The sequence below is a fragment of the Corvus kubaryi genome, unplaced genomic scaffold (assembly GCF_017639235.1).
Source record: "Corvus kubaryi isolate FWS band 111438036 unplaced genomic scaffold, C.kubaryi_AGA036_p1.0 37396, whole genome shotgun sequence".
Classification (NCBI taxonomy): Eukaryota; Metazoa; Chordata; class Aves; order Passeriformes; family Corvidae; genus Corvus; species Corvus kubaryi.
The window spans coordinates 7,179,318-7,204,891 of record NW_024581135.1 but is presented as its reverse complement, the minus strand read 5'-3'; the positions used below and the strand labels follow the sequence as shown (position 1 = coordinate 7,204,891).

Here is a 25,574-nt window from a genome sequence, read left to right as displayed (position 1 = left end):
GATGATCAAAGCTGACTTTGTCTGTTTGAATTTCTAATACAGTTTCTTCTGCTGCTTTGCCTTGTTCATCAACATGAACATCTTGTTCGTCAAAGATCTGTTCCAAATCCTTTTGAAGGAAGCATTTCTCTAAATTAAGTGGATTCAACTCCTTTGTAGAGATTTATTATGAGACCTACAGAGTATTAAATTTCATTCTTGGGATCTGATCTATTTCTTCCAAATCAGCTTTTATGTTCTTGTAACTAGAACATACACGAGCAGAAGCTAAATTCAAATTCTTTGTAAGAGCAATTTATAAGGCTTCCATGACTTGTGGATGTTTTATTTTATGAATTATTATAGTGCTGCTGGGAAGTAGATGTAGTTTTGCTTTGCCTACAGAAATGCTATTCATGTAGCTAAAATATTCACAGCAAGATAAAAAAATATGCAGTATGTGTATATTTTCAAGATACATATTGTTTTATTACATGTGTTTACTAAAACCTAATTCCTGAAAAAGGCACAGCAAAAACAAACTGGAAATAATTCTCATAATAGTTTCTTTCAGAGAAGACACAAGATCATCATGTGAACTTTTACAATAGGAAGCAAATTGCTTAAGAGCTAAAAATATAGAGGTCCTGTGATATTTTAAAGTGTAAGAAGTACAAACTTCTGGGCTTCTGCCAGTGTTGACCTGTTTTTCTCAAAACACCCCAGGAACCACAGTGTAAGTGCCTCATCCTGTGATGAAGAAATCTTGGCACTCCACCTGAAGGACAGCAGTTCTCTCCTGTTTGCCTGCCCCAGTCAAAAGGCTGAAAATCAGAACATTAACAAGGTGGATTTAACTGTGCTGCCGTATTGACGTGCAAACTGCTGCATTGCCTCCTAAAGAAGAAAACTCTTACACATGAGAAGACACATGGAGTTACACCCAGAGAGCTGGTCTTATTTCAGGTGGGATTTCATGTGTTTTTTTCTGTCAAAGGAGACTAAAGGATAAAAAGAGAGAAAATCTGCATATCACAGATATTTTGTCACTGCTAGAACCAGCTACTGCCAATCACCATGGAAAAACATTTTCTAGGGGCAGCAAACCAACATCTCAAAGGTGAATTCCCCTTTTCCAGAGCTCTTGTATCAATGCAGGTTCAGGTAAGACAGAAGAGCCTGGGACTCTCAGCTTTCCCTGTTGCCTTATTTATTCTCCCTGTTCACATACAGCGGGGTTTGTTTTTTTTTTTTTTAATATAAAACATTCACCCAATTTTAATATAAATTATGCATAATATTTTCCAGTATATTATTTAGTAAAAGCACTATTAGCTAGAGGAAAGTCTTATATGCAGTTTCTCTGTCAGAGTACTGGAGTCATAACTCTTTGGTTTTCTCTTCAGGTTTTGCTGCTGTTGAACTGAGTGACCTTGGATAAACTATGTAAGTTTACTGAGTCTCTGTATAAATACTAAATAAAGATCTGCAAGAGCCAAGAAAATTAGATGCTGTGAGATACACACGTGTTTTTGCAGTTACATTTTATATAATTTTCAGCTCCTCTGAATTTCACAGAATGCACCATTTCAAGAGGACTGCTATTTTCCTGAAGCTTTGGCTAAGAAATTCATTTAATGTCAAATCTCTTTTACAAAGTTGTAAAGTCAAAATTTCATGTAAAAGCACTATATTGCACATTTTGGCAATTTTGGCTGAAAGGCCAATAGTGATGGTGAGGCCCGGAGAACAACAAATCAATACAGCATTTATAATGTGTACTCAGAGTACATCAAAAAAGGACAGTTTGAACCAAGAGCATAATTCACTGCATGTCCTTGCGCCATTTATGCTATAATGCTTCAGGGTAGGGATTGTATCTTACAGCTTCTAACAACCAGTTTTATGGGGCATCAAACTTGTTGGACATCTCTTAGTGCTGCTATATGCAAATTAAAATACAGCTGTACTAAGAAATTCAGGCTCACAAAAAAGCCCAAACCAGTTTCAGACTAAAAGTTCTTAGAATTTGGGGGTTTTTTTTAAGAAGTAACTTTTGTTTATCTACAGGAAATAACTCAAGCCCAACAGCAAAACTCACCCAGATTTATGATTATAAGACATCACATTTTTATGTGAGAGGGAATGGATATTTTCAATCACTAACTTGTAAGAAGGGTGAAATATAATATTTGATTTCAACAGTAAGTGTGAGTAGCATTTAAAATAATTTCACAGCTATATCACATGTATCACCTAATAACAATTAAACATCATTTACCTTTTTACTCGTGTATACATTGCTTACTCTTGTTTCCTAGCAGTTTTTGCTGTAAAATTTCCAAAATATGTAACAGTTAAATTTTGGAAAAAGCTTTATTTCTGTTAGCAGGTGAATACTGAATAATCTGCAAGATGTGACATACAACATTGGTTATCTTTAGGTTGTTATTGTGAGCTTAGTTCTTAAATATTAATCAACACTGACTACAGAGATTACTAACACAGACTGCAAAACCAAACCAAAGAAGACCAGAATCTGATTTTGCGATTTCATCTAAGCCTATAATAGTTCATTTTATTCAATATATTTGATAGACTTTGTCTAGTATTTCCTTTTGCAGCTTGTTAGTCACTAACTTATACATCTCAAAATTTTGATTTAATTTAGCTTGCATATCTACGCAATATCACTTTTTTATGGTCTTAAAAGAGCGTTGATGGCGAAGCAGACATCTATTCAAAAATTTAATTAGTTGCCACTACTTTCAGGTCCAGTGAGATTTTGTATCAGAGCGTGTAAAGATTATGGTAACTATGAAACTACGTTTCCACCACCTCACTGCATTTTAGGACGTTTCTCAAGGGTCTTGCTCACTTTGGTTTTTCTTCTTCCTTTTTTTTTTTTTTTTTTTTTTTAAAAGGGGGGTTTTAAAGCCCCACCCCATTTTTGTTCTCTAGTTTTTCAAACCGTGCTCTCTTCCTCTGCCGTTTCTGTTCCTCCATATTTTAGTTGGTTGTGGTTTTTTTTTTTTTTTGGGTTGGGTTTTTTTGTTTTGTTTTGGTTTGGTTTGGTTTTTTTTGACTTGCTTTTCTTACAGTTTTGGACAAGCCCGTATAAATGCCCGTGTCTCCGGAGGAAGCCCTGCTCCATCAGAGCTGTTCTACCCATTCCCTCGTTAGGGATGGTAAATCTCCTTGGAACAGCCGGTGCTTCTCCCGCTGCCAGCTCCGCTCCCAGGAGCCGCGGCGGGATAGCCCCGAATGATCCTGGGACCAGCAGGAGCCCGGGGTTGCCAGCCCGCTCTGGCGCTTCCCCGCGGTGGCTACGGAGCGGTGACTCCGCGCCCCGTTCCGCCGGTCAGGGCGGCACCCCCGGTCAGGACCCGGGAGCGAGTCCGGCGGCAGAGCGGGGCTTCCCGGCGGGACACGGAGCGGGCACCGGCAGCGCAGCCTTTGGCTGCAGACGGGACGGGCATGGGGATGAGCACGAGGACGGGAACGGCATGGAGATGGGGGTGGGGGTGGTGATGGGAACGCTGCTAGGAATGGGGTCGGTGATGGCATTGGGGACGGGGATAGGGATGAGGATAGGGATGGTGGTGGGGACGCAGAAGGGGATGGGGACAGTGATGGGGACGGGGACGGGGATAGGGATGGGCATAGGGATGGTGATGATGACAGTGATGGAGACAGGGATATGGATGGGGATGGAGACGGCGCTGGCGATGGTGACAGGGATGGGGACAGGGATGTGGATGGGGATGGAGACGGCGCTGGCGATGGGGACAGGGATGGTGACAGGGATGGGGACAGGGATGTCCCCCCGCCGCCTCTTCTGCCGCCCGGCGGGGGGCGGGTGGAAGGACAGGGGTGTGGAGCTGCTGGCCGAGCAGGTCGATGGGGCCGGCCCGCGGGCGGGGCGGGTGGGGCGGTCGCTCGCCGGCTCTGGGATGGATTGTGGGTGTCCGGCGCGGGCGGGCGGTGCCGCCGCCGGACGGAGCGCGGGGGGCGCCGGGCCCGGCGCGGTCTCAGGTACCGGGAGCGGGGCCGGGGCCGGGCGGGTCCTGCCGCCGCCGGGGGTGCCGCGGGCGAGAGGCCCCGCAGGGCTGAGCGGGGCCGGGCCTAGGAGGGAACTTTGTCCCTTCGCGCGGGCGGGGCGACCGTGCCCGCCCAGGCTGGGGGTGTGCGAGTGCCCCGTGTCCCGCCGCCCCTCGGCCCCGTCCGCCCCTGACAGCGGTGTGGGGAACGCGCTCTCCGCTCCACGCCTCGGGGGCAGTCCCCTGACCGGGCTGGGGGTGCGTGGAGGGGTTCCTCTCTCCCCAGAGCGAGCCTGTACCAGCAATAGTGCGGGCAGGCGACCAGGGAAGTGATTGTGCCCCTGTGCTCGGCGCTGGTGAGGCCACGCCTCGAGTGCCGTGTCCTGTTCTGTGCACTCACTACAGGAAAGGCACTGGGGCACTGGAGCGTGGCCGGAGAAGGGCAGCGGAGCTGCTGAACGGTGTGGGGCACGAGTCCTATAAGCAGTGTCTGAGGGAGCTGAGGGAGTTTAGCCTGAAGAAAAGGAGGCTCTGGGGGGACCTTATCGCTCTCCACAACCCCCTGACAGGAGCCAGGTGGGGGTCGAGCTCTCAGGCAGCAGTGACAGGACAAGAGGAGGCAGTGTTAGCTGCGCCAGGGGAGGTTCAGGTTGGACATTTGGAAGAATTTCTTTGCAGAAGGGATGATTAAATATTGGAATGGGTTGCCCAGGGTGGTGGTGAAGTTACCATCCCTGGCGGTGTTTAAGGAAAGCCTGTGTCGTGGTCTGGTTGGCGGGGTGGTGTTTGGTCATGGGTTATGTTCGATGATCTCAGAGCTCTTTTCCCACCTAATTGATTCAGTGATTCTGACCTGGCACCACTGTCCTGCCTCGCCGGGAGTCCGGGGGAGGGTCCATGTTTCCCCTGCTTGGGCTGCAGCTCCCTTTCCTCCTGCAGTTTCCATTTTTTTAGGTGCGAGTGCAGCACACTCATTTTTTACCCTCCAAGATCCCCAGGGCTTGAGCCATATATCTTTCTTCTTAGACATCCCCTTTTCCCTGAGTGCATTAAGGAGACTTACTCATTTCCTTCTCATTTCCTTTGTTCCTGCTACTTTTCCCCAAAGATATCTATCGTCAGGGAGGAGACCCCCATTCACTCTGAGTGCGGTGATTTTGCCGATTTCTACCTTGCCTGGAAGGCTCAGCTTTCAGCTGCCAGGGTGTCTCGCTGAAAGCTGCTGTGCTGGTTCTTATCAGGGATCTGTGTCTTTATATCCTGTGACAAAGCACGATATGTTTAGTCCTTGCACTAGACAAGATTAGATCTGCAGCATGTGAAATGGATGTCATTTGTAATCCTTAGCTGATGTTAAATGTGGAGCTACTGGTGGCTGACAGATTGCTCTGTACGTGGTGAAGCTTAGAGAGGCCTTGGCAGCTTGACATGGAGTTTTTTCTCCTAATGTTCCTGGACAAGAGTAACAAGGAGGTCAGCGTCTGTTCTGCTTGTCAACTTTCACTCTGCAGACCTGAAACTTGGGTGTTTCGAGCTCATTGCAGTCAGACTTCAAGTCCAGCAGGGTCACAGGCTTGGTGGGGGTGCTGTAGGAATTACTGAGAACTGTGTGCTTGCACAGGCTGGTGGCTGGTAAGGACTCTGAAGTATAAAAGAGATGAATACTCTGCGCTAGTTCTATATAGGAAAATTTGTTTGAAACGTTGCTTTATTAATTTTAAGTGCTGAATAGGAAACTTCAATTTCATTCATGAAAACATTCCAACATCCATGTTCTTTTTATTCCTTAGATACCCAGATCCAGCTGTGCCATGACAGTTTGATAGCATGACTGTTACATACCACCAGATTCCTAAAACATATCTTTATGTTAAGCTAAATTCTCCAATTTTGGTAATAAAATTAACGTGTTTTCTGTGCAAACTTTGGTCTTGTGTAACTTCTTGTTTAGATGGGAACAGTGATCTCTACTTGCAAAACTCAGTACTGGCATGGAAAATTTGGTTGCTTTTTTGGATCTTTTGCTTCACTATGTTCTACAGATCCTACAGGAGACTTTCTTTGAGTAAAAATGACAGGGCTGTGGTGAATAAAATAATCTTGTTGCATAAGGCTCACGTTTCCATCTTTCCTGACCATTCTTGGCTTTGCTCTCGTCTCGTGGTACCCTTTGGAGGTTGAGTGGAGGTCAAAATTGTGTTAATCTTGCTTTAATGTATGCTTACAGATTTTGACATATAAATAGAAATCATTTTGCTTTCAGCTTTTTTCTTCTGGTTAAAGTGAAAGCAGTGTCTCTAAAAGCTATCCAATATGAAACAAGAGTCACCTGATGACAGAACATGTTAAAAGGGGGAGGAGGTTGTATCCCAGAACTTGTATTGTTGGAGCAGCTGGTATAACTGGAAAAACTAAACCCATTTATTTTGCTTGCAAGCCTTATCTTGATATGTTGTCTTTCAAATTGCACATGAAATCGTATTGAGTAAATACAAGGAAGAATTTCCAGTTGACTTGCACCATGGTCTGTGACTGAGCTGCTGTTCTGTGTCTTCTGTCATTCTTGTTATGTACTTTTTTTCTATTCCTTGGTGGTGGAGGGGAGAAACAAGCTATGTGTTTTCCTCCTAGAACAGTCAGAACAGCAATACTTTTGTTTTGCAATGATTTGGCAATTATTTGGCCTATAATATTCTTTTCCCTAATTGTCGGTGCAGTGAAATTTTGTGAATTTCATGTGATTTTCTCTTTTTGGGTGGAACTTTTAATGTGGAAATAATCTGCACAAAGAAACATTTGATGCTGTCCAAATAGGAATGCACATGAAGTATCAATGTTGCAGTTATATCTCCTGCCCTCAGAAGCTGCCTGTTGCATGTTAAGAACAGCAGGGTTGGGCAGGCTGCTGGGCCTGTTGGCTTTAGTGCAGTCAGCTGTGTGAGCATGCACTGTAGACCACAAAGGGGGAGACCACTTCTTATATCTTTTTATCATAAATTACAGTGGTGACTCTTCTTACATGATCTAGGGTACTGCAACATTTTAAAATCAAAGTACAGTGTCACGACAAGAAAATTTTTAATGTTTATTTTTCAGAAGATCTTCATGTAACTGGCTGGAAAATGGTTCTACAAGATGACAGCACCAACTCTAAGACTGTTGGAATGGTAAATAAATTTTAGAGACTTTAAAAGGTCTCTGTGCTATTTGCTGAAAATTATAATGATATTAAGAAATGCCTTTTAATGAATATTCCTTTAAATGTCAGATTTGAGTTGCTGTGTTTAAAGTTACACCATGTGGAAAGCATATTTCTTTCCTCATAATGGAAACAAAAGGCAAACATGCTGAAGTTTCTGCTCTCTTAATAGAGTAGAATAAGGTATTTACTTTTAAACCATCATTCCTATTTCAGCCTCTCTGTCTTCTGGTGACTTAAATTTATAATAATTTTGTGCACTTGAGAAATTAAATGTTTTGTAAGGGTCAAGCCCTACAATAATAATGCCAAGGTTGTGGCTTCAATCCCTGGGTCATTCACTTAGGAGTTGGACTTTAGCATCCTTGTAGGCCCCTTCCAACTCACAATGTTCTGTGACTTACTGCCTTGGTATTCAGGGTCTACACTGAGCATTGGCTTTGTGGAGTAGAAGTTAGGTAATCACATACTTGTGTCTTAGAAAATGTGTCTTCCAGTTTGTTTGTGTGTTTGTTTTAAGCAGTTATGGCCATTTGGTAAACTGTGGAAAAGGTTTGAACTTGCTGTGTGTAAATGTTGAGTTCAGTGGGGGCTGAACTGCAGGCTTGTAGGGCCTATCCTTATGGGCTGCCTCTTAACCTCATAGGTGAAAAGCATGAATTTAGCTATTGCCCCATGTTAACAGTTTACAAACTCTCAGCCGTGCTTGACAGGTGATTAAGAGCAAGATATATTGGGTAAGTATTTAGTTCTGCCCTTGCTGCTACTTCTGTTTGGGACACTAATTTGAGACTCATTAGCATAGTGTGTGACTCCTGTTGATTCAGGATATCCCTAAAACAGAGTTTAGAAACATTTCACATGAATAATAATAATAATAATAAAAATTCCAGCACTTCCAGGCAATAAAACTTATGGCTCTATTTTGTATAATGTTTCTTTTCCTATATAACACTTTTAAAGTGAATTTTATTGAATGTGTCTATATGATCTGAGTTTAAAAATTAAAAAAAAAAGTTTCAGGTAAGGTGGTGTTTTGTTTTAATACAGTAATAATGCTGTATCCATTTTAGGAGTGATACTGGGCTTCCCCAAGACATAACATGGAGGTGCCTTATCTTTCTAGATTAAGACCAACAAGCCAATATGTTTTTCCATTACCTTTCTAGTTCTAATGTTTAAATACTTTGCTTAGGAATGTACACTTAATAAATAGTGCCTTTCTGTGCATAGCATAAAAAATCAGAACTTAACATCTTCAGGTTCTTGTTCCTCATGTAGATCTCTTATAGACAATTTATAAGGAAGGGATCATGTTCTTTGTAATATCAAAAGTAGTAAAGGATCATGTTTTCTTGCATTTCAGGGCTGTCTTGTTGGCATTTTTTATGCAGACTGATTCTTAAGGTTCTAGATCTGTATGTCCCCAACACTTAGGACTTGAGCTGCAGAAGACACTTGTGGAACTTGAAATTTTAGACAGTATTTTGCACAGATAAATGCTTAATATACCTATGCACGTGTTTCACACTGCTTTTTTTTTGTTTGTTTTTTTTTTAGGAGGCTGTCTTCACTTTGACATGAAGTGTGAAGTTTGTTAGTCACCACTTTTGTTTCTTTTTTACAGTTATTGTGGAAGGTAATATGAGAAAAGTAAATACTCTTTTGTGTTCATTTCTATAATGAACATAAAAGTAGGGAATTGTATTTCATTGCAAGTTCACAAGTACTGTTAATAAGTGGGGATAATGTGTCTGTTTAAAACTTTCCAAAATAGTAGTTTCAATCTGTCTTTGCATTTTGTGTGATGTTTTACTGGGTTTTAATTCTGTCCTAAAACTTAGTATTCAGGTTTCAGTAGGCTTTTGGATTTCTGCAGAATGTTGTAGGCATTTTAGTATTGCTGCTTTGCAACCTTTTTAGTCAGCTATTAGCTTGAAGGTGATGGTGCTGCACTTTGTAGTTACCCTTTCTTGTTAAGCTTTTTGCCTTGTTAGGGAAGGATTGAGCAAAGCACTATATTAGGCACACAGAATTGTTAAACAGATACTTGGTAGTCAGATGAGAAAGTAATAGCTGCTCTTATTGTAACATATAAAAAATTTCAACTTCAAGGCATAATTATGGGCTCTTTATTTAGAATTTTAACATCTACTTATCAAAGGTACAGAAGAAATGGTGTAAAATGTACATAGACTGTGAATAACTTTATGTGTAACCTCTTATCTAAGAAGTGGTGGATAGTCTGTCATCTTTTACTTTGCTCCCATTGAGGGATTTTAAAGCAAGGGATTTGTTCAAGCCTAATACAGACAAGCTGAGTACAAGATTAAGCAGCTGCAGAATGTGAATGTTGTCTGTGCACGATCTCTGTTCACAGAGTGTGCTTTGAAGCAGCTTGTGGTGAGAACAGCAGAGCTGTAGGTGTGAGGGAGCCTCTGATGTGGAGATGTCCAGTTGATTGGGCTGCTGCCTTTCCCTCCTGTCTCCCCAGCTACCTCTCCCCTCCTGCCTGCAGCACAGAACTGGTGGAAGGCTGCAGTGCTTTCATTTCTAGGATACTTTCCCACTGTCCATGTTTTGTGCTGTAGCCTGACAGGAATGAGATTTCTTCCTTCCAGTTTGTTTGGAGCTCTTCTATGCCCAGCTTCCATGTTAGCTGCATCTTATGCAAACACAAGAGCAATTTTTAGGCTGTATATAATATAACTTCATGTAATGGCTTGTAGGCTATTAGTCATAATAAAATGAAGGCAGAGTTTGTAGAGTATAATACATAGTATCTGTTAAACCAATTAATAAAAACTGAAAAAACCTTTATAAGCTTTATGTTAATTTATTTGAGTTTAAGATAATATACTTATTTGTTCTCTCTTTGAGAACAAATGTTTTCTCCTTTATTCTGTATCAAGTAAAAACTGTAATTCCTTGCTGAGTCTTTCATAATTTTGCCCCTCCATACTTACAGATTTCTGCTTTCTTTTGTCAGTCCCACCATTTTATCAGAAAAGCAGAGTAATTATCCAGAACTGATGCCCACACATGGAATATATCAGCATAGATCTAGTGGTATAATTATACTTCAGGAACTCTGCCTGTTCATTTTTCTTTTGAAAGAAGCCCTTTAAGAAATGGAGGAAAAAGTGTCAAGATTTGAAAATGGCAGAGACTGCATAGAAATATGAGTCAAAGCAGGAAACAGTGCTGTGATCTCCAAGCACTTGTGCATATCTGGGCATTTAAATCATTAATCGGAAGAACAGGCTACTCTGGGAAAAAGAAATGTACCTTCCTCACTCACTGAGAGCATTGTTGCACTGTCTCTTTCATTAATAATGAGAAGAAATGTAAATAATGAGAAGAAAGCAAGTATTTGTATGTTCACACGTGGAAAAAACAAAGTTCAATTTAAATTTGCCAAAACATATTAGCAAATCAGATGACCTCTATTTACTGTGAAAGTCAGAAGCTGGTCTGTAAAGGTGGCTTGGATTGCAGTTCTTTGAGCAGTTCTCTCAGAGGTAGTGTTTGAGTTTGTGGTATGCTATGCCATCTGTAGTTATTGAACTCTTGATAAATTGGTTCTTAAAATACAGACATAAATAAGCTAATGTCAATCATAGAAATAGCACATACATGTCTTACTGACATTCATTAGAGAGTTTGTAAAGGATTCTGGTACAAGTAGAGCAGTGAATGAGTCATCAGTCTCTGTCACTTGAGTTTGAAGCTTTTTAGTAATATAATTGAAACTTTTCCTAAATTTAGGCCATCCAATGGGCAGCTGTAAAGCTGTGTCACAAATCTGAATTCCCTTGTAACATTAGTGGATTTTTGATAGATTTTCCCTAGAATTGGTTCACGCCTGTATTTCATAAATTGCCAAATAACTGTATGATTGTTTTTTAATTCAACTGCATGTGTAGTCTGCTTTTTAAAGTTTACAATTATTCTTTTTTTTTTGCTTGAATCACCTCTTGTTATAAGGGTTTGTGATTGACCCAAATGTTTTCCTATGTCTTCAGAAATGTTTGTTGAATGCCTCTAAGTTTAAACGCATTTCTGACATTTGTCACAACACATCAATCTAATTTATGCTGTCAGGTATCTGAATTTACCAAAATATAGTGGTTTCAAATTTTGCAGAACTTGTAGCACAAATTCCAAAAAGGCATTGTGTTTTACCTACTTTTGCTTACTTCAGTGCTAAAGCAGTTGATAAATTGTTGCAAAGTCAAGACTTATTTTCTAATTGTCCCTAATATCTCTGAAAATTTCCTGCCAGATCTGTCAAAGATCTGCTTTTTAACAAGCAGGCCTATGTGTGTCCTTGCATATTAAGTCCTGTTTATATATATGAAACAGTTGCCCCCACTGCTTATTTTTTTGTGTGTCACTGTAATCTTCTGTGTTTTATTTCTGTGTCTCTTTTGCCCAGGTTCCAAATGGTGTGGGTTTTTATCATGAACCGGATGAGCTCCCAGAGCAGTTCATCCACTCAGCGCAGGCGAATGGCTCTAGGAATTGTCATTCTCCTCCTGGTTGACGTGATCTGGGTGGCCTCTTCAGAACTCACTTCTGTAAGTGTTGTTCGACATCTTAAAGGGAAAATAAAAGAGAAGGATGCAACAGAAACATGGTTATCAAGCACTCAGTGTTTCACCAGCCTGAATCCACTTAAAGTTACAGATAAGCTCAACTCAGTGCCTGTTTCTTTTGAGACTGAAGGTGTTACTGATGACTTTAAAGAGCATAAGCTCATAACTATGTACTGTAGTCAGGGAGTTCATTTTGTTTATTGCCATATTGATTAAAATAATGCCCTTATGGTTCCCAAAAAATAGTAAATGAGCTGTAACATGGAAGACTGAGTGATGTGGTGCATTATAGTTCAAAACATCCTGAAGTCCAGGATGAAAGGACTTAGGTCATGGAGTTTAAGCCCTGTAATTGCATTTAGTTCGTATATTCACCATATTGAAACTGTTGTGGTGTTTATTTCATACTAAGTTTTAGAACTTAAAACAGAGCTTTAGCAATGGAAATTGAATTTTCAGCAAATTCTTAAATTCAGTTTTCTGAACTGTCATCAAGGCATGTTCTATATCAGTTTTGAAACTAAGCACATACAAGTGTTTGTGCTTATCATGTGATATTAATAAAACATTTTTTGCAATAAGCTGGTGGAGTCACTTCTGAGACCTAAATGTTATTTAGCCAAAGTAATCTTCTCTAATTTATGATTAATGTTATTGCTTATAAAAGTGGTCTTTAATTTAGAATATATTTGTATGTAAATGTATTTTCATTGCTACATTACAGTAGCATATAAATATGTTGCTTGGTGAGATGCCAGTAATAAGTAGCTTTCCTCCTGTGGCACTGTATCTTGCAAAAAGGCTTCTTTTTGTTGGCACCAGAGATAGTTTGGGAGAGGGTTCCCTAGAACAGGTAGGGCCAGTTGGTTCCTTTGGTCATTCATGTCAGTACTCACAGCTCTGTTATTTTGGGAACCAGACTGGACTATATACTTAACACCTGTTCATTCATTTTGTGAATTCTTACCTATTTGGTAATTTTGGATACTGCAATTATTTTCTTTCCACAGTATGTTTTTACAAGGTACAACAAACCCTTTTTCAGTACATTTGCAAAAACATCCATGTTTGTTCTATACCTCTTGGGATTTATTGTTTGGAAACCATGGAGGCAACAGTGCACTCGTGGGTTTCGTGGAAGGCATGCAGCTTTTGTAAGTATTATAATTCTATAGATGTTGTGATATTTGTTTAAGTTTTTATAGAATAAAACCTCTTAAAACAGACCCTAGAGAAGAGCAGAGTTTATGTATTTGAGGTATAAACTGAGTCATGGCACAGGAAGACATAGCAGCTGTAACAGTTGTCATGTGAAAGGATGAGGCAAGAGAAAGCAGCATGAGATGTGTCAGGAGTTGTAAGAAATGCTCTGCTGGGCCAGACCATTGGCCCAAGCAGCCTGGTATTGTATCCTGGGCAGTTACAGGGGATGGTTCCTCTTTACAAGAGCTTGTGAACCCCACCACTGTTGGCTCTTGGTTCCCTTTACCTCCCCCAACATCTGTAATCAATGGAGTCAGAACTTGGACTTTGTAATTGATTTTTAGCACTGACTTTTTTAGTCTCTGGCACAACTGTTTGCTAACTGTTTTGAGGGGTTTAAAGTTACATTTAGTAAGGGTGGTAGAATTATGTTTTTGTTACTGTTAATACTGTTTTTTATAGCTTTTGTGCATGAGTGACCTTCTGATGCCCATTCCAGAGTTAGGCGTAGTTTGTGCTAGAACGTAAAATTATTGTTATATGACAGAAATACTGGGTTTTTTTCCAAGAGATGCTGGGAAGAGCAGTTGTTCTGTGCCAGTGTTTCAAAATGCTGAACAGCAGCACTCAGGAAGCAGTAAGGCATTTGGCCTGATACTAATCTCACATTAAAAGAACAGAAAATGTGATCCAAGAACATGCTGTTAATCAACATGTCTTTATAGAAAATAGCTTGTGTGAAAGGACCTGATTTCAGATTTTCTGGATATGTTAGACTTCACTGATAGTGACAGTTGTAGGCATAACATATTTAAAGTGTTACATGACTTTTATACAAATTACTTTTATTAAAAAAAGACAAAACACAACAACTAAAAAAATTTCTTTCTTTTAAATTCTTGAGTTAAACACATAGAGCATTTAGAGTTAGCTGATATCTTGATATAATATTTGTTGAATGAGCTTTTAATACCAAGTGTCTGTGCCTAATATAGCACGTTAGACTTGACGTTCAGAATCGTCACAAGATAATTTGGCAATAAACAGAACTTAGTTTCTTTGCTGACAGTAATGAAATATGAACTGGAATGCAATGAGTAAGAATGCCCAGTCTGTCACATGTTGTATGTGGTACTCATGACACTACTACTGGAATGCCATTATTTTTCCTTTTCAAAAGAACAGTGCAGACAGGACTGTAATGTGCAGTTAGAAGTTTCCTTCCCCTCAAGGGATGTAGTTTAATATTCAACTCTATAATTATTGCAAGCACCTTTAAAATGTCTTGTGTTTATTAATCTGGAAAACATGTCCATTTATATGGTTTTATTTTAATGATTGCTTGGATAAACACACCTTATTTTTAAGTTCTCTTCCACATTAGAGGCTTTAATAGATTTGCTACCATCATGGTAGAACAGCAAGCTGCAGCTCAGGAAATAGGGGTTTGGTAAGGTGCAGAAAGGAAGAGGGAGAGGAATTTTGCCTCAATAAAATGAAGAAAGAAGCAGCTTGTTAACAGTTGCACGATAATTTAGTGGAGAATGTGTCCCTAAGACTGAATTTTGCAGGTTTTCTGTACCTAAGAGTCTCATTCTGCATTCATACCTGGGTAGTTGAATTCAGTGGGGTTCTTCAAGAGGTACAAGAAAGTACTGAAATTATTTACTGAACTTGTAAGCCCTCTTGGTATTGGGGAGAAGGGCTGAGGGGAGAGAGGGAATTGTGACAGAATTATGGAAAAAGTAATAAAAATCTTACTCTTCAAAAATTTCAGTTACTAATAACTTTGCCTTGGTAGTTTATTACATTAAAATTTCTGTAATTAGTTTGCAGATGCTGAAGGTTATTTTGCTGCTTGTACAACAGACACCACTGTAAACAGTTCTCTGGTAAGTGCCCTAATTTATGAAGGTCAATGTTTTTGTCATTTATAATAACATGGCACAATCATCCTGACTTACTGTTCATAAAATATGGCAGTCTTAAAAGTATTAGTTTTTGGCAAAGGGGATTGGTAACTTATATGCTTATATGTTACTAATAAGTACTGCACATAATAGTATTGCTAATTATAAGAAATATGGATTCTCAGCTCAATAAAGCACTTACTTGAATGTTTCTGTAGTCATTTGTCAAAGAAATACTGTCTTGCACGAAGGAAACCTTTACATATTCAACTCAATACCATCTCTAATAGAGCGGGGGAAACAACTGAGTATTGGCAAATTACTGTATGGATATTTTATACAGAATTACTTGAAGAGACTTTTTTTCAGATGCATTCTTCATTTAATTTTTAGGGGATTTTCAATTTTATCTCTCTGTGCTTAAGAATAAAATCTTGTTAGCCTGCTCAATTCATTAAGTTGATGTGACTCTAGAAACCTGGGCAATTTTGTGTTAATTTAAACGTCCACCAAAATTCTAGTCCTAAACAAGCCTAATGTAAATCCAACTACCAGATCTTTTTCATTACTTCACTCTTACAGTTAATTAATTTAATCTAAACAAGCACCTTAAAAGTTGTCTTGTTAGCAGAAGTTTTAATTGCTTGAAATACTTCTAAGTGCTTTATGTATTGTACATGTTTCCCAAAGTTTTTTGATGTTTAGATCTAGGGAAGAAAATGAGGGCTTTTAGGCTCATGGTGAGAAAATGAGTGCATTAATTTTTGTATACATGTTCTATATTTCATGTTTCTAGTTTATAATTTGGACAGAAGCTATAGTTCTATTGAAATATCTGTGATATTGATCACTTTGTAATTTTAAATCAGTAGGTGTGAATTTTCTGGCCATAAGTTTTGTATTCATGAGGATACATGCAAAAGAGCACAGTTCTCTTTTAGTACTGTGTTTTCCCAATATGTCTAATATGCTCTATACTTTATACATGGGTTTTGACAAGTCTATATGCAGAACCACTTTAAGTTTGATTCTCTTACTATTCACCAATCTTTATTTAGTTTTCTAATTCGCTAAATAAGTTCTACTGCTTGCAATTTAAATATCCTGCTTAACTGTATTTTTACTTATACTGATTCATTGCAGAGTGAACCTTTATATGTTCCTGTAAAGTTTCATGATTTGCCAACTGAAAAAAATGGCAGTAATAGTAGTGATGCAGAGAAAAGTGAGTAAAGACTTTCGGAATGCTGTAATGTTAGTTCTTTGGTGAAGGAGTTACTTTTCTCTTTGTTTAGTGTAACTGCTGGTCATGCTGCAGGTCTTGCTTCCCCTTCCCCCCCCCCCCCCTTTTTTTTTTTCTTTTTTTCTTTTTTCGCCTTTCTAAAAATCTCTTCTTGCATGAATTGCAGTCTCATGTATTTACTTTCAGGTAGAGAAAACATAGGCCTGTCGTTCAGTTTACCTTTCTTGGTCACTACAGATGCAGCCTATGTTTATCTCAAGGGACCAACTGGGTTCAGTACTTGTGATTCTTTCCTTCTGGGCTTGTAAGACCAGCAGCAGTGAGTCAGCCTCTGGAAAAACAAGCTATTGTCCTTTTTAGAGCAGGAGCAAAGCAGTCAAAGTAAGAATTTTAACGGTCTATGTGCGTTCTGGTTTTATTTAAGCCTCACTATCTTGTGATAGTACCTGAACAGGCCTTACTGTCCTAGACAATTGTAGAAAGGTTGGCTTCAAAACATCCAGTTAGCCAGTCCTCAGCAAAAGAGTCCCAGCTTATCAAAGGGAAAGTCTCTTAATTTCTACATGGCACACGTTAAGAACCAGTTTGGTAGACTTTGCTTCCTGTGGCAACATGCACCAATCATTTCAGAATTGTTCCAGCTGCAGCTTTCCCGTTACCTTTTTTTAGGAAGTTAGGTATTGTTTCATATTGATCTAGGCTAATATTTACCTGTAGTGTGTAGTGTAATGTTTTCTTTACAGAGGGAGCTAATGATACTAAAATAACTATAAATAAAACATGATCCTAGTTTGCAAGATTAGCTAGAGGGTGGCTTTCAAAAGGGCAAATGACTTTATGGTCTCTGCTAAGCTTTGAGGTCTGTTGGACTTTAATCTTCTGAATGAAACATTGTCCTTGCAGTTAGGTACAGTTGTGTGCAGGTTTTGGCTGTTTGGCTGTTAGACATTTAAAGAAAATGTTTGTCAATATGGAATAATCCCTGTCTAAAAATATGTTGTTATCTTTTGTTGATATTTTTGACAGGGAGCAGGGGTGATGCTTTTCAGTGAGGTTTTTGTGGATGGATAACTTACTGATTGAAAACAGTAATTAATTGTGCTTTGTCTTATTATTGGCCTCCTGAATAGCAAAATATTAGTTTAATAAATCATGATGGCATGTCTTCTACTTGGATAAAAACCTGTTATTTGTGCAGTATTGCAATTAATGGTGTGTTGCAACGTCATAGTTTTATTTGCATATTGTGTTGGCTCAAAAAGTTTAATGATAATACAAATCTTTTTTGTTTTTTTCTTTTTTTTTTTCTTCTTTTCCTCCTTTCAAGCACCCAAAAAGCCTCGTGTGAGGTTCAGTAACATCATGGAGATCAGGCAGCTCCCATCAAGCCACGCTTTGGAAGCAAAGCTGTCCCGCATGTCGTATCCAACAGTGAAGGAGCAGGAATCAATCTTAAAAACTGTAGGAAAACTCACTGCAAGCCAAGTAGCAAAAATCAGCTTTTTCTTTTGCTTTGTGGTATGTGCTCCATTCTTTCAGAAAACTTCAGTTTAGATGCATTTAAAACTTGTATAATAATAATGAAAAAGTATTGAGATGACTTGTATTCTTTGATTCTTATTTTATAAATGTACTATAAGAAGTAAAACTTTCCTTGTGCTGGACATGCATGTGCAAGATTTAATTATGAATCCATTGGTAGATGCTGTTGCTGCATCATGCCTCAGTTGTGAGGGGAGAGAGAAAGATAACAGTGGCAGGATTTTTGAGACAGAAAAATATAGAGGGCATATCAGTGATACCTTTTCCAGAGGCAGCTTCACTAGTACTGCCAAATGTGTTCTCTGTAATGTGGCTCACCACAGCTTTTCCTCAGGAAGTAGAGCACTTCAAACATTATTGTTATTGTTGTTATTATTATCATCAATAATAATAATAATACCACTGATGCGTGTGCCAGAAAATAGTGGTGTAATTTTTCCTAGGGTAGTGTCCTCATGTCCAAAACAAATCCTGTTTATTCTGTTCAAGGACACTACTGGCATGTACATGTATTATTTCTTGGACTTTAGTCTTATGTGGAAATATTCATAGAGAGTGGTTACTTCCCTTAGAATATATCTGAGATCTTATTAATGAGATCTCAATCAAGAAGTGAGAAAATGCTTGCCATTTTATTCCTTTATGGAGGAATTAGGAAATATTTTTTAGGCATTGAATGTAAGAGATGCTTGTTTTGAACAGTGGAGATGAATGCTGGTTTTAAGTACTCTAAAAGACCTCATTAGGCTGACTATGTCACATGCATTACTGAAATTTCTTTGCAGCCCTTGTGCAGTTATCATCTTGAAGCACTCCAAAACAAGTTAAAAGTACCTTTAGTTACTACAGACTAGCTATTATAATGTCATTTTAATTCTTTTTAAGTTCTGAAGTATGTTATTTCGTTATTAAAGATGTATGTGGTTGGTTTGAGCCAGTTCTAAGTCTGCTGCTTTCTTTTAATGTTCCTGCCACTTTAATAGAAGTCTCTTTAAGCTAAAAATCTAGTTCTGATTTTATTATTTTGGTTAAATAATTTTTTCACTTATTCTCAAAGTAGGATTTTATTGCACTGAGAAACTTAAGCTCTGTTGTTGGTACCCAAATATTAACAAAGATATTTTTCTTTTTCCCCAGTGGTTCTTGGCAAATTTCTCGTACCAGGAAGCTCTGTCAGATACCCAAGTTGCCATCGTTAATATCTTGTCATCAACCTCTGGTAAGTTTTATTTACACCACCAGGTGTGCATTATAAGGCTGTTTATAACATAAAAATCTCTTGTTACAATGGATTTGTGTAACATTTTTACCTGGGGATTTGACCTAAAAGCATTGAATATGTGTGTTTAGAAAATTCATTTTGTATTTGCAGTGGTTTTTTAGGGTACCTTCACTGCTTTTTGTGTGTGTACTTCTGCAGTTACATCTGTATATTAAAGAAATATATTTGGAGCGTAATAGCTTTGAAGCTGTGTAATTTTCTGGGCAAACTACTGGCAAAACTTGATTGTATAAACTCTTCTGAATTTCTTTTGCAGGGCTTTTTACATTGATCTTAGCTGCAGTCTTTCCCAGTAACAGTGGAGATCGGTTTACCCTGTCCAAATTATTAGCTGTTATTTTAAGGTAAGATAATAGGAGGGAACATTTGGTCAAAAACTCCCTGGTACAGTGAGGGGACAACTGTACCTACTATACCTGTGGTATCAGGTATAAAAGGTGTCACCCTTTTAAAAATCCTTGTTTCACAGATGAATTGAGCAAGTGAATTAAGTTAAATGCTTTGTATCATGAACCATTGCCAAATATCATTCTCTTGCAGGAAATTAGAGTGATTTTGGTTGGAAATAGATGAACTTATTTTATTGTTGTTTAGTTGTGGTTTGTTTATTTTTGTGTAAATGGTGAAAAAAGAAGAGGTTTGATGTTGAGTGTTTTCAGCCTCTTTCATTAAATGCCTGGTGCATTGTTCTGGGAAGTTAAAAGTGGGATTGGTTGTTTCTGACTTGGGATCATGCCTTAGCAGTTGAGAACTCCTTTTGACTTTCCAGAAGTGGGTTTTGATTAACTAAAAATGCCTAAAGATAGAACTGTATATTTGTTTTTCTCTTTCTTTTATCTGTTTTTTGTAAAGAAATTCCTGAGTTCGAGTAACATTTTGCATTTCTTCTTTTTTTGCTAGCATTGGTGGTGTGGTACTTGTTAACCTTTCTGGATCTGAAAAATCTGCTGGAAAAGATACAATAGGTATTTGCTTATGGGCTTTAATCCTGAAATATGCAGTGATGAGTACCATCTTCTGACAGTACTAAGTAGTCATATAGCAAGCTCTATATCTCTTGCTCATGTAACATTTCACAATCTGGCTTTGTAGTTTCAACTTCTAAAACTTGCCATTTATGATAATTTTCCACCCTGTGCATATGTTGGGAAAGTATTTACGTTGTAGAGCTTTCTCCATTTTTCCATGTTTTTCATTTAGTAATGGATTCTGTAATCAACAGAGATTTAGGAGAGTTGATCCTTCTGTGCGTAGCATGATTGGCATATCTCAAGGGATTATTTTTTCCATTTTTCCAGGTTCCATTTGGTCTCTTGTAGGAGCAATGCTGTATGCTGTCTACATAGTCATGATAAAAAGGAAAGTAGATAGAGAAGATAAACTTGACATACCAATGTTCTTTGGTAAGACCAAAAGTAACTCCTTTGAAAGTTTTAATTCAATGTGTGATTAAGTGATCAGGCACTGAACTGTGTCTGAGTGGTAAAGGGGCTTAGAAAAGCCAAGGAAGTAGAGAAAGCCTCTTACTCCCATGGTTACGAGTCCTTCAGAGCCTGGTTTAGTGAATTATTTCTTGTTTAGTGCCTTAACAATGAGAGGTAACTTCCTGTGGGAAAGCAGACAGCCCCACTGACTTAGTGAGATTTCTGATTTTTATTTTCTTTTCAGTTTCAAACCTGTAAATATCTGATGCAAATTTAGTTTGTGAATTTCAGGTTAAATTTCTTACATTTGTTTCCTTTCAAAGATTTAAAATACTGCTTCATGGCTGCTTTGCTATATGCATATTGTCAAAATAGCAGATTTTAGCTGAGATTTTGGTTCTGTTGAAGAATATTTATTGTGATTTACTTAATACTGTTTTTATATTCAGGGTTTGTAGGACTGTTTAATCTGTTGCTGCTTTGGCCGGGGTTCTTCCTGCTTCACTATACTGGATTTGAAGCATTTGAGTTTCCCAATAAACTGATATGGATGTGCATTGTCATAAATGGCCTTATTGGAACAGTTTTGTCAGAGTTCCTCTGGCTGTGGTATGTACACCATACATTGAATATGTTTCACATGAATTATCTTACCTGTGTTCTCAGATCTTGAGATGTAAAATTGTCTATGTTAGGGTTCTTGCCCTTTTCTTTTTCTTTTTTTTTTTTCTGTCCACATGTGCAGTTTTAGCATTGTGTCGTAATGTCCTGTTAAGACAACAGCTGACTTTAAAAAGTAGCTGATGTGATCTTGTAGTAATTAAAATACTGTGTGCTGGGCTTATTCCAGAATTAACATTTGGGACAAAAAGACTTTGTGCTACAGAGTTGCAGTAGCAAAAGGAGAGCATGAATTTTGTTGTAACAGTTCTGTGACAATACTGCAATGAAAGATCAAGGTGGAGTAGATGGATTTCCACAAAAACCTCTTGGTTTTGTTTGGTGCTGTGGATTTTGGTTGTTTTTTCAAGTTGAAAGTTATGTATGAAATTTAATAATGAGATTTTTTGTTTATTGTCAAACTTTTACACCAGTCCTGGGTATACATGCATTGCGGCATATGTTCCTTTGCAATTGAACTTTTTTGTTGATAGAATATTTTTGTGATGTTAATGCCATCCTGTATTAGTATCAGTGTCAGGTTACATGTAATTTTAACATAGGCAAAATAACAAACAAACCAACCCCCCAAACCTCAAACATTGTCTCTTGTCCCAAAATCAAGTACTAGCGTACGGTTAAGTACATGGATGTGCAGAGACTTTTTTACAGGATATTTGTTTAATTAACTCAGAATGATATTCCAGTCAATTTAAGAGCTAGTTTTACTTCCAGTTCCTTTTCTATAGTTTTGCACTGGGACTGATTCAGAGTTTGTGCTGATACCATCCAGTGTGCCACTAGTGTAGTCTTCTTTACTTTTTTTGGTAGTAAATAATGTCATTTAACCTACTTGTTTACTCCACCCAACCACATATTACTGACTAAATAATGGATGGATAGACGTGACTCTTCATTTTTTTTTAACATGCTGATAAATTTTTATTGGATTCTGTACCATTTGTTCATTTGCAGTTCTCTGTGGACAGGTTGGTTGTAATTCAGAAGCACTCTCTTATGCTATAGAGAATCATGGTACGGAAGCAAAATGCAGGTTTTTCTAGATGAAGTTACTACATGTGAAATAGGGAAATTTCCATCATCTCAAAAGATTGGGCTGGGAATTAAGCCTCAGCCCAGAAGACATCAGTTGCCTAGTTAAGAATTTTATGCACTTTTGTAGATTTATAATGGAGTGTGATGGTTTGAGTTAGTTTTTGGTTATTTAACAGTAGCTAACAGTTCATCAAATGTCTTCCTCATTTGATGTATTACTTAGGTTGTCTTTTAACTTCTAAATAAAACCTCATTATTATAATTATTATTTATTGTCATTAAATCGTATAACTGTTATTATTTTATTGTCTTTTAGGGGCTGCTTTCTTACCTCATCACTGATAGGCACACTTGCCCTAAGCCTTACAATACCTCTGTCCATAATAGCTGACATGTGCATGCAGAAGGTAAGGTACTACTAAATTTTGATCATTGTTTACAGAATTTCTTCTAATTAAATTCTTTTAGGCTTGTACTTGTTTATTTGGTGCAAGAAATCAGTCAAGTCTTGCGCTTGGAATGTTTCCAGACAAAAAGAAGCTTTGCTGTTCAATGTTTTCACAAGCAAAGTGTAAATTGTGATGAGTACCTTGAGACTTCTGAAATTTTGTGCATGTAAAAATGGGGTAAAAAAACCCCAAACACAGCTTGTATTTTGCTTTTACTTCATGTCAGTGTGGATTTTGGAAAATAAGTCAGAAAAATAAAAGGATAAAGAAAGGCAAAGTCAAAAAGAGTCAGACCCTGAATAAATACTTTCGTAATGAACATGTGACATACAGTATGTTTTGTGTTAGTACTACCTGCATATTACAGCAGGGAAACAGAACAAATACTGCAGTGGTTCCAACAATAGTAAAACATTTGTTGGTAAGATAATTGTATTTGTGTGGCTCTTAAAGCATCTGCAATGCACACTTGAGAGATAAATTGTAATGGGGTGGTAAATAACCCATGATAGCTATAAAGGATTCAAGGAATAAAATATCTGTAGACTCCTCCCCCAAAATTCACTTTCATGAGCTCGAATAGATTTATGAGTGAGTTAATGCTGGTAGAAAAAATAAGAATTTCTTATGTAGGTTTGTGTGTTAGTACTCATTTTAGATATACACAGGTGTGGGTGCATGTGCAAATACATTGGTAGAGATGTGTATATACATATAGTTACATATATCAATATATGAAAATTTTAGGTTGTCTTCTGAAGTGATTCATCTAAACTTTCTTCTGGGATACATTGAAAAATGGAGTATGTTTTTCAAATTCCCAGTAAACAGCTTAATCTTTAGGCTGTTTATTCTGAATAAACAGAGTCCAGATCTTGTAGAATTAATTTTTATTCATGTACTAATGCAATATGGAGGCATTTCAAATAGCAGAAACATCTCCAAAGCTCTCTTGGATGACTTTCAGCTGCTGTTGGTAACAAAAGGGCAAATTACCTTTGTAACTCCTGGTGTTGGAAGTAAATCCTTTCTGTCTTTTATTTTGGAAAATAAATTACTAGTATTAGAAAAACAAGTGAGGGACCCTGATTAAAGGCAAACTGCTGTAGACTTTGAGGGTTTTTGCACAAGTGTGTTTGTACAAGTCTGTCTCTGCCATACAGACATCAGAATATCCTAAGCCAAGCCCTGTGCTCACAGAAGTCTCAGGTGTCCACATCTCACATGACCTGATAGAAATTTAAGCTTCCAGCTTCAGGCTGCTCTGTTAATGCCTCTGGCCAGCCTTGTTTTTAGTTAAACCTGCACAAGAGTTCCACTGGCATGGCTAATAATCATGGAATCATAGAGCTTGAAGGGACCCATCAGGATCACCCAGTCCAACTCCTGGTCCTGCATAGGACACCCCAAGGATCACACCATGTAATGTAAAGGTTAAAATATCAATACATGCAGCCTTCATATGACTGTTAAATGGCATGGTAGTTACACAGTATTCATAATCACTAGCTTTCTGAGTATTTACTTTTCTGTAATTTTCTAACATAAATCTGAATCTTAGGAGATTACAACCAGGTTTCTAACAACTTTTGGCAACTTACATGTTCTGAATTTAATTTGAAAATAGGCTTAAATAAGCTCACAGTGTTTAACAATTGCAGTTTATGAGATCTTTGAGGAGGGTCATCAGTGCCAGGTACCAAAGCTGAATCTGTTTTCTCCAAAATCTTCAGTTTTGGATCTTTTCTCCATTCAGGGGGCCATGCCCATAGCTCATAGCTCTGTTGTCCTGAAAGGCAGGTCCCAGGCTCTTCCTGTCCTTGTGCTCTTGGGTTGGAGTTACAGAACCATGGAATGGTTTGGGTTGTAAGGGACTTTAAAGATCATGTCTTTCCAACCCGTGGAATGTGTAGGAGGCTTTCTCCTTGGCACCAGAGACAGAGCGAAAAACCTAAAACTGAGACTGTTTGGAAATGGCAGTCTTATTCAGCTCCCAGTGCAAACAGAATGTTCCATTGTAAAGAATGGATCAGTGGGAACAGGTTATGCAGTTCTTCAAAGAAGTAATAGCAATAGAATTGGTACCAAATAACTCACACTGTTTAAAATAACTCAAACTGCATCTCAAACTTACAATAATAATCATTCCAAATATACAGCATGTCAATTCTTTTTTAAGCTATTGAGTGAATGATGTTTGTGTTTCAATTCCAGGTGCAGTTTTCCTGGTTATTTTTTGCAGGAGCAGTACCTGTATTTTTTTCATTTTTCATTGCAACTCTCTTGTGTCACTATAACAACTGGGATCCAGTGATGGTGGGAATCAGAAGAATTTTTGCCTTTATTTGTAGAAAACATCGAATTCAGAGGTAGGACGATGACAAACTATAATCCTGTCTCTTCTTTAGCTTTTCCACAATATTCATACTCTGTTTATTTTCACCTGATTTTATATTCAGGTGTATTAATTTCTTAATAGTTGTAGTTGCCAATCCGTTTATTAACCTATGTAATGCTCAGAAAATGGAAAGATGTGAAGTCTGTTTACCTTTTAAAAGAAGTTTCCTAGTGGTTGTCACAGCTTTTTCCCTTAATGCATCTGTGATAATTTCTGTACCCAGCACATGCAGTGAGAATTGTGCAAACTTGAGTACACTTAATAGACTTAAGGAGTCTTTGCATGTTTTTGATGGCTAAAGTTCAAACAGCTGCATACTTGGTACTTCTGTTGGATTCGTAACAACCAATTTAATATTACTGTATGACTTAAATAACTGTGTTTCTTTCAAGAATGCCAGAAGAAAGCGAGCAGTGTGAAAGCCTCATCCCTATGCACAGTGTTTCACAGGATGGAGACAGCTGCTGTTCATAGACAAAAGGTAAACCTTTAATAAACCTCAAACAATGCACAGAAAGGTGAGGATTGGTTTTCATGGTGGCATTTGTGTTATGCAAGGACAAGTTTTTCAAGAGCATGCCGTCGGTCTTG

General features: G+C 38.2%; 1 protein-coding gene across 2 annotated transcripts in view; it reads left to right on the top strand.

The window, feature by feature from the left end:
* The first annotated feature begins 3,953 nt into the window (after nt 1–3,953).
* Nucleotides 3,954–25,574, top strand: part of SLC35F5 (solute carrier family 35 member F5) — a 30,212-nt gene continuing 8,591 nt past the window's right edge. The window contains exons 1-16 of one of the 2 annotated variants that reach the window (XM_042040693.1): nt 3,954–4,014; nt 7,116–7,186; nt 8,779–8,857; nt 11,657–11,798; nt 12,827–12,970; nt 14,849–14,911; nt 16,073–16,154; nt 17,500–17,690; nt 18,852–18,933; nt 19,253–19,340; nt 19,897–19,961; nt 20,295–20,399; nt 20,870–21,029; nt 22,453–22,543; nt 24,800–24,954; nt 25,376–25,464. In XM_042040693.1, coding sequence (XP_041896627.1) covers nt 11,664–11,798; nt 12,827–12,970; nt 14,849–14,911; nt 16,073–16,154; nt 17,500–17,690; nt 18,852–18,933; nt 19,253–19,340; nt 19,897–19,961; nt 20,295–20,399; nt 20,870–21,029; nt 22,453–22,543; nt 24,800–24,954; nt 25,376–25,457 — 1,443 coding nt within the window. In that variant the 5' untranslated portion in view covers nt 3,954–4,014; nt 7,116–7,186; nt 8,779–8,857; nt 11,657–11,663 and the 3' untranslated portion in view covers nt 25,458–25,464. Of the gene's footprint in view, nt 4,015–4,132; nt 5,493–7,115; nt 7,187–8,778; nt 8,858–11,656; nt 11,799–12,826; nt 12,971–14,848; nt 14,912–16,072; nt 16,155–17,499; nt 17,691–18,851; nt 18,934–19,252; nt 19,341–19,896; nt 19,962–20,294; nt 20,400–20,869; nt 21,030–22,452; nt 22,544–24,799; nt 24,955–25,375; nt 25,465–25,574 lie in introns of those variants that run through there. The other variant, XM_042040694.1, reaches the window with a different exon arrangement.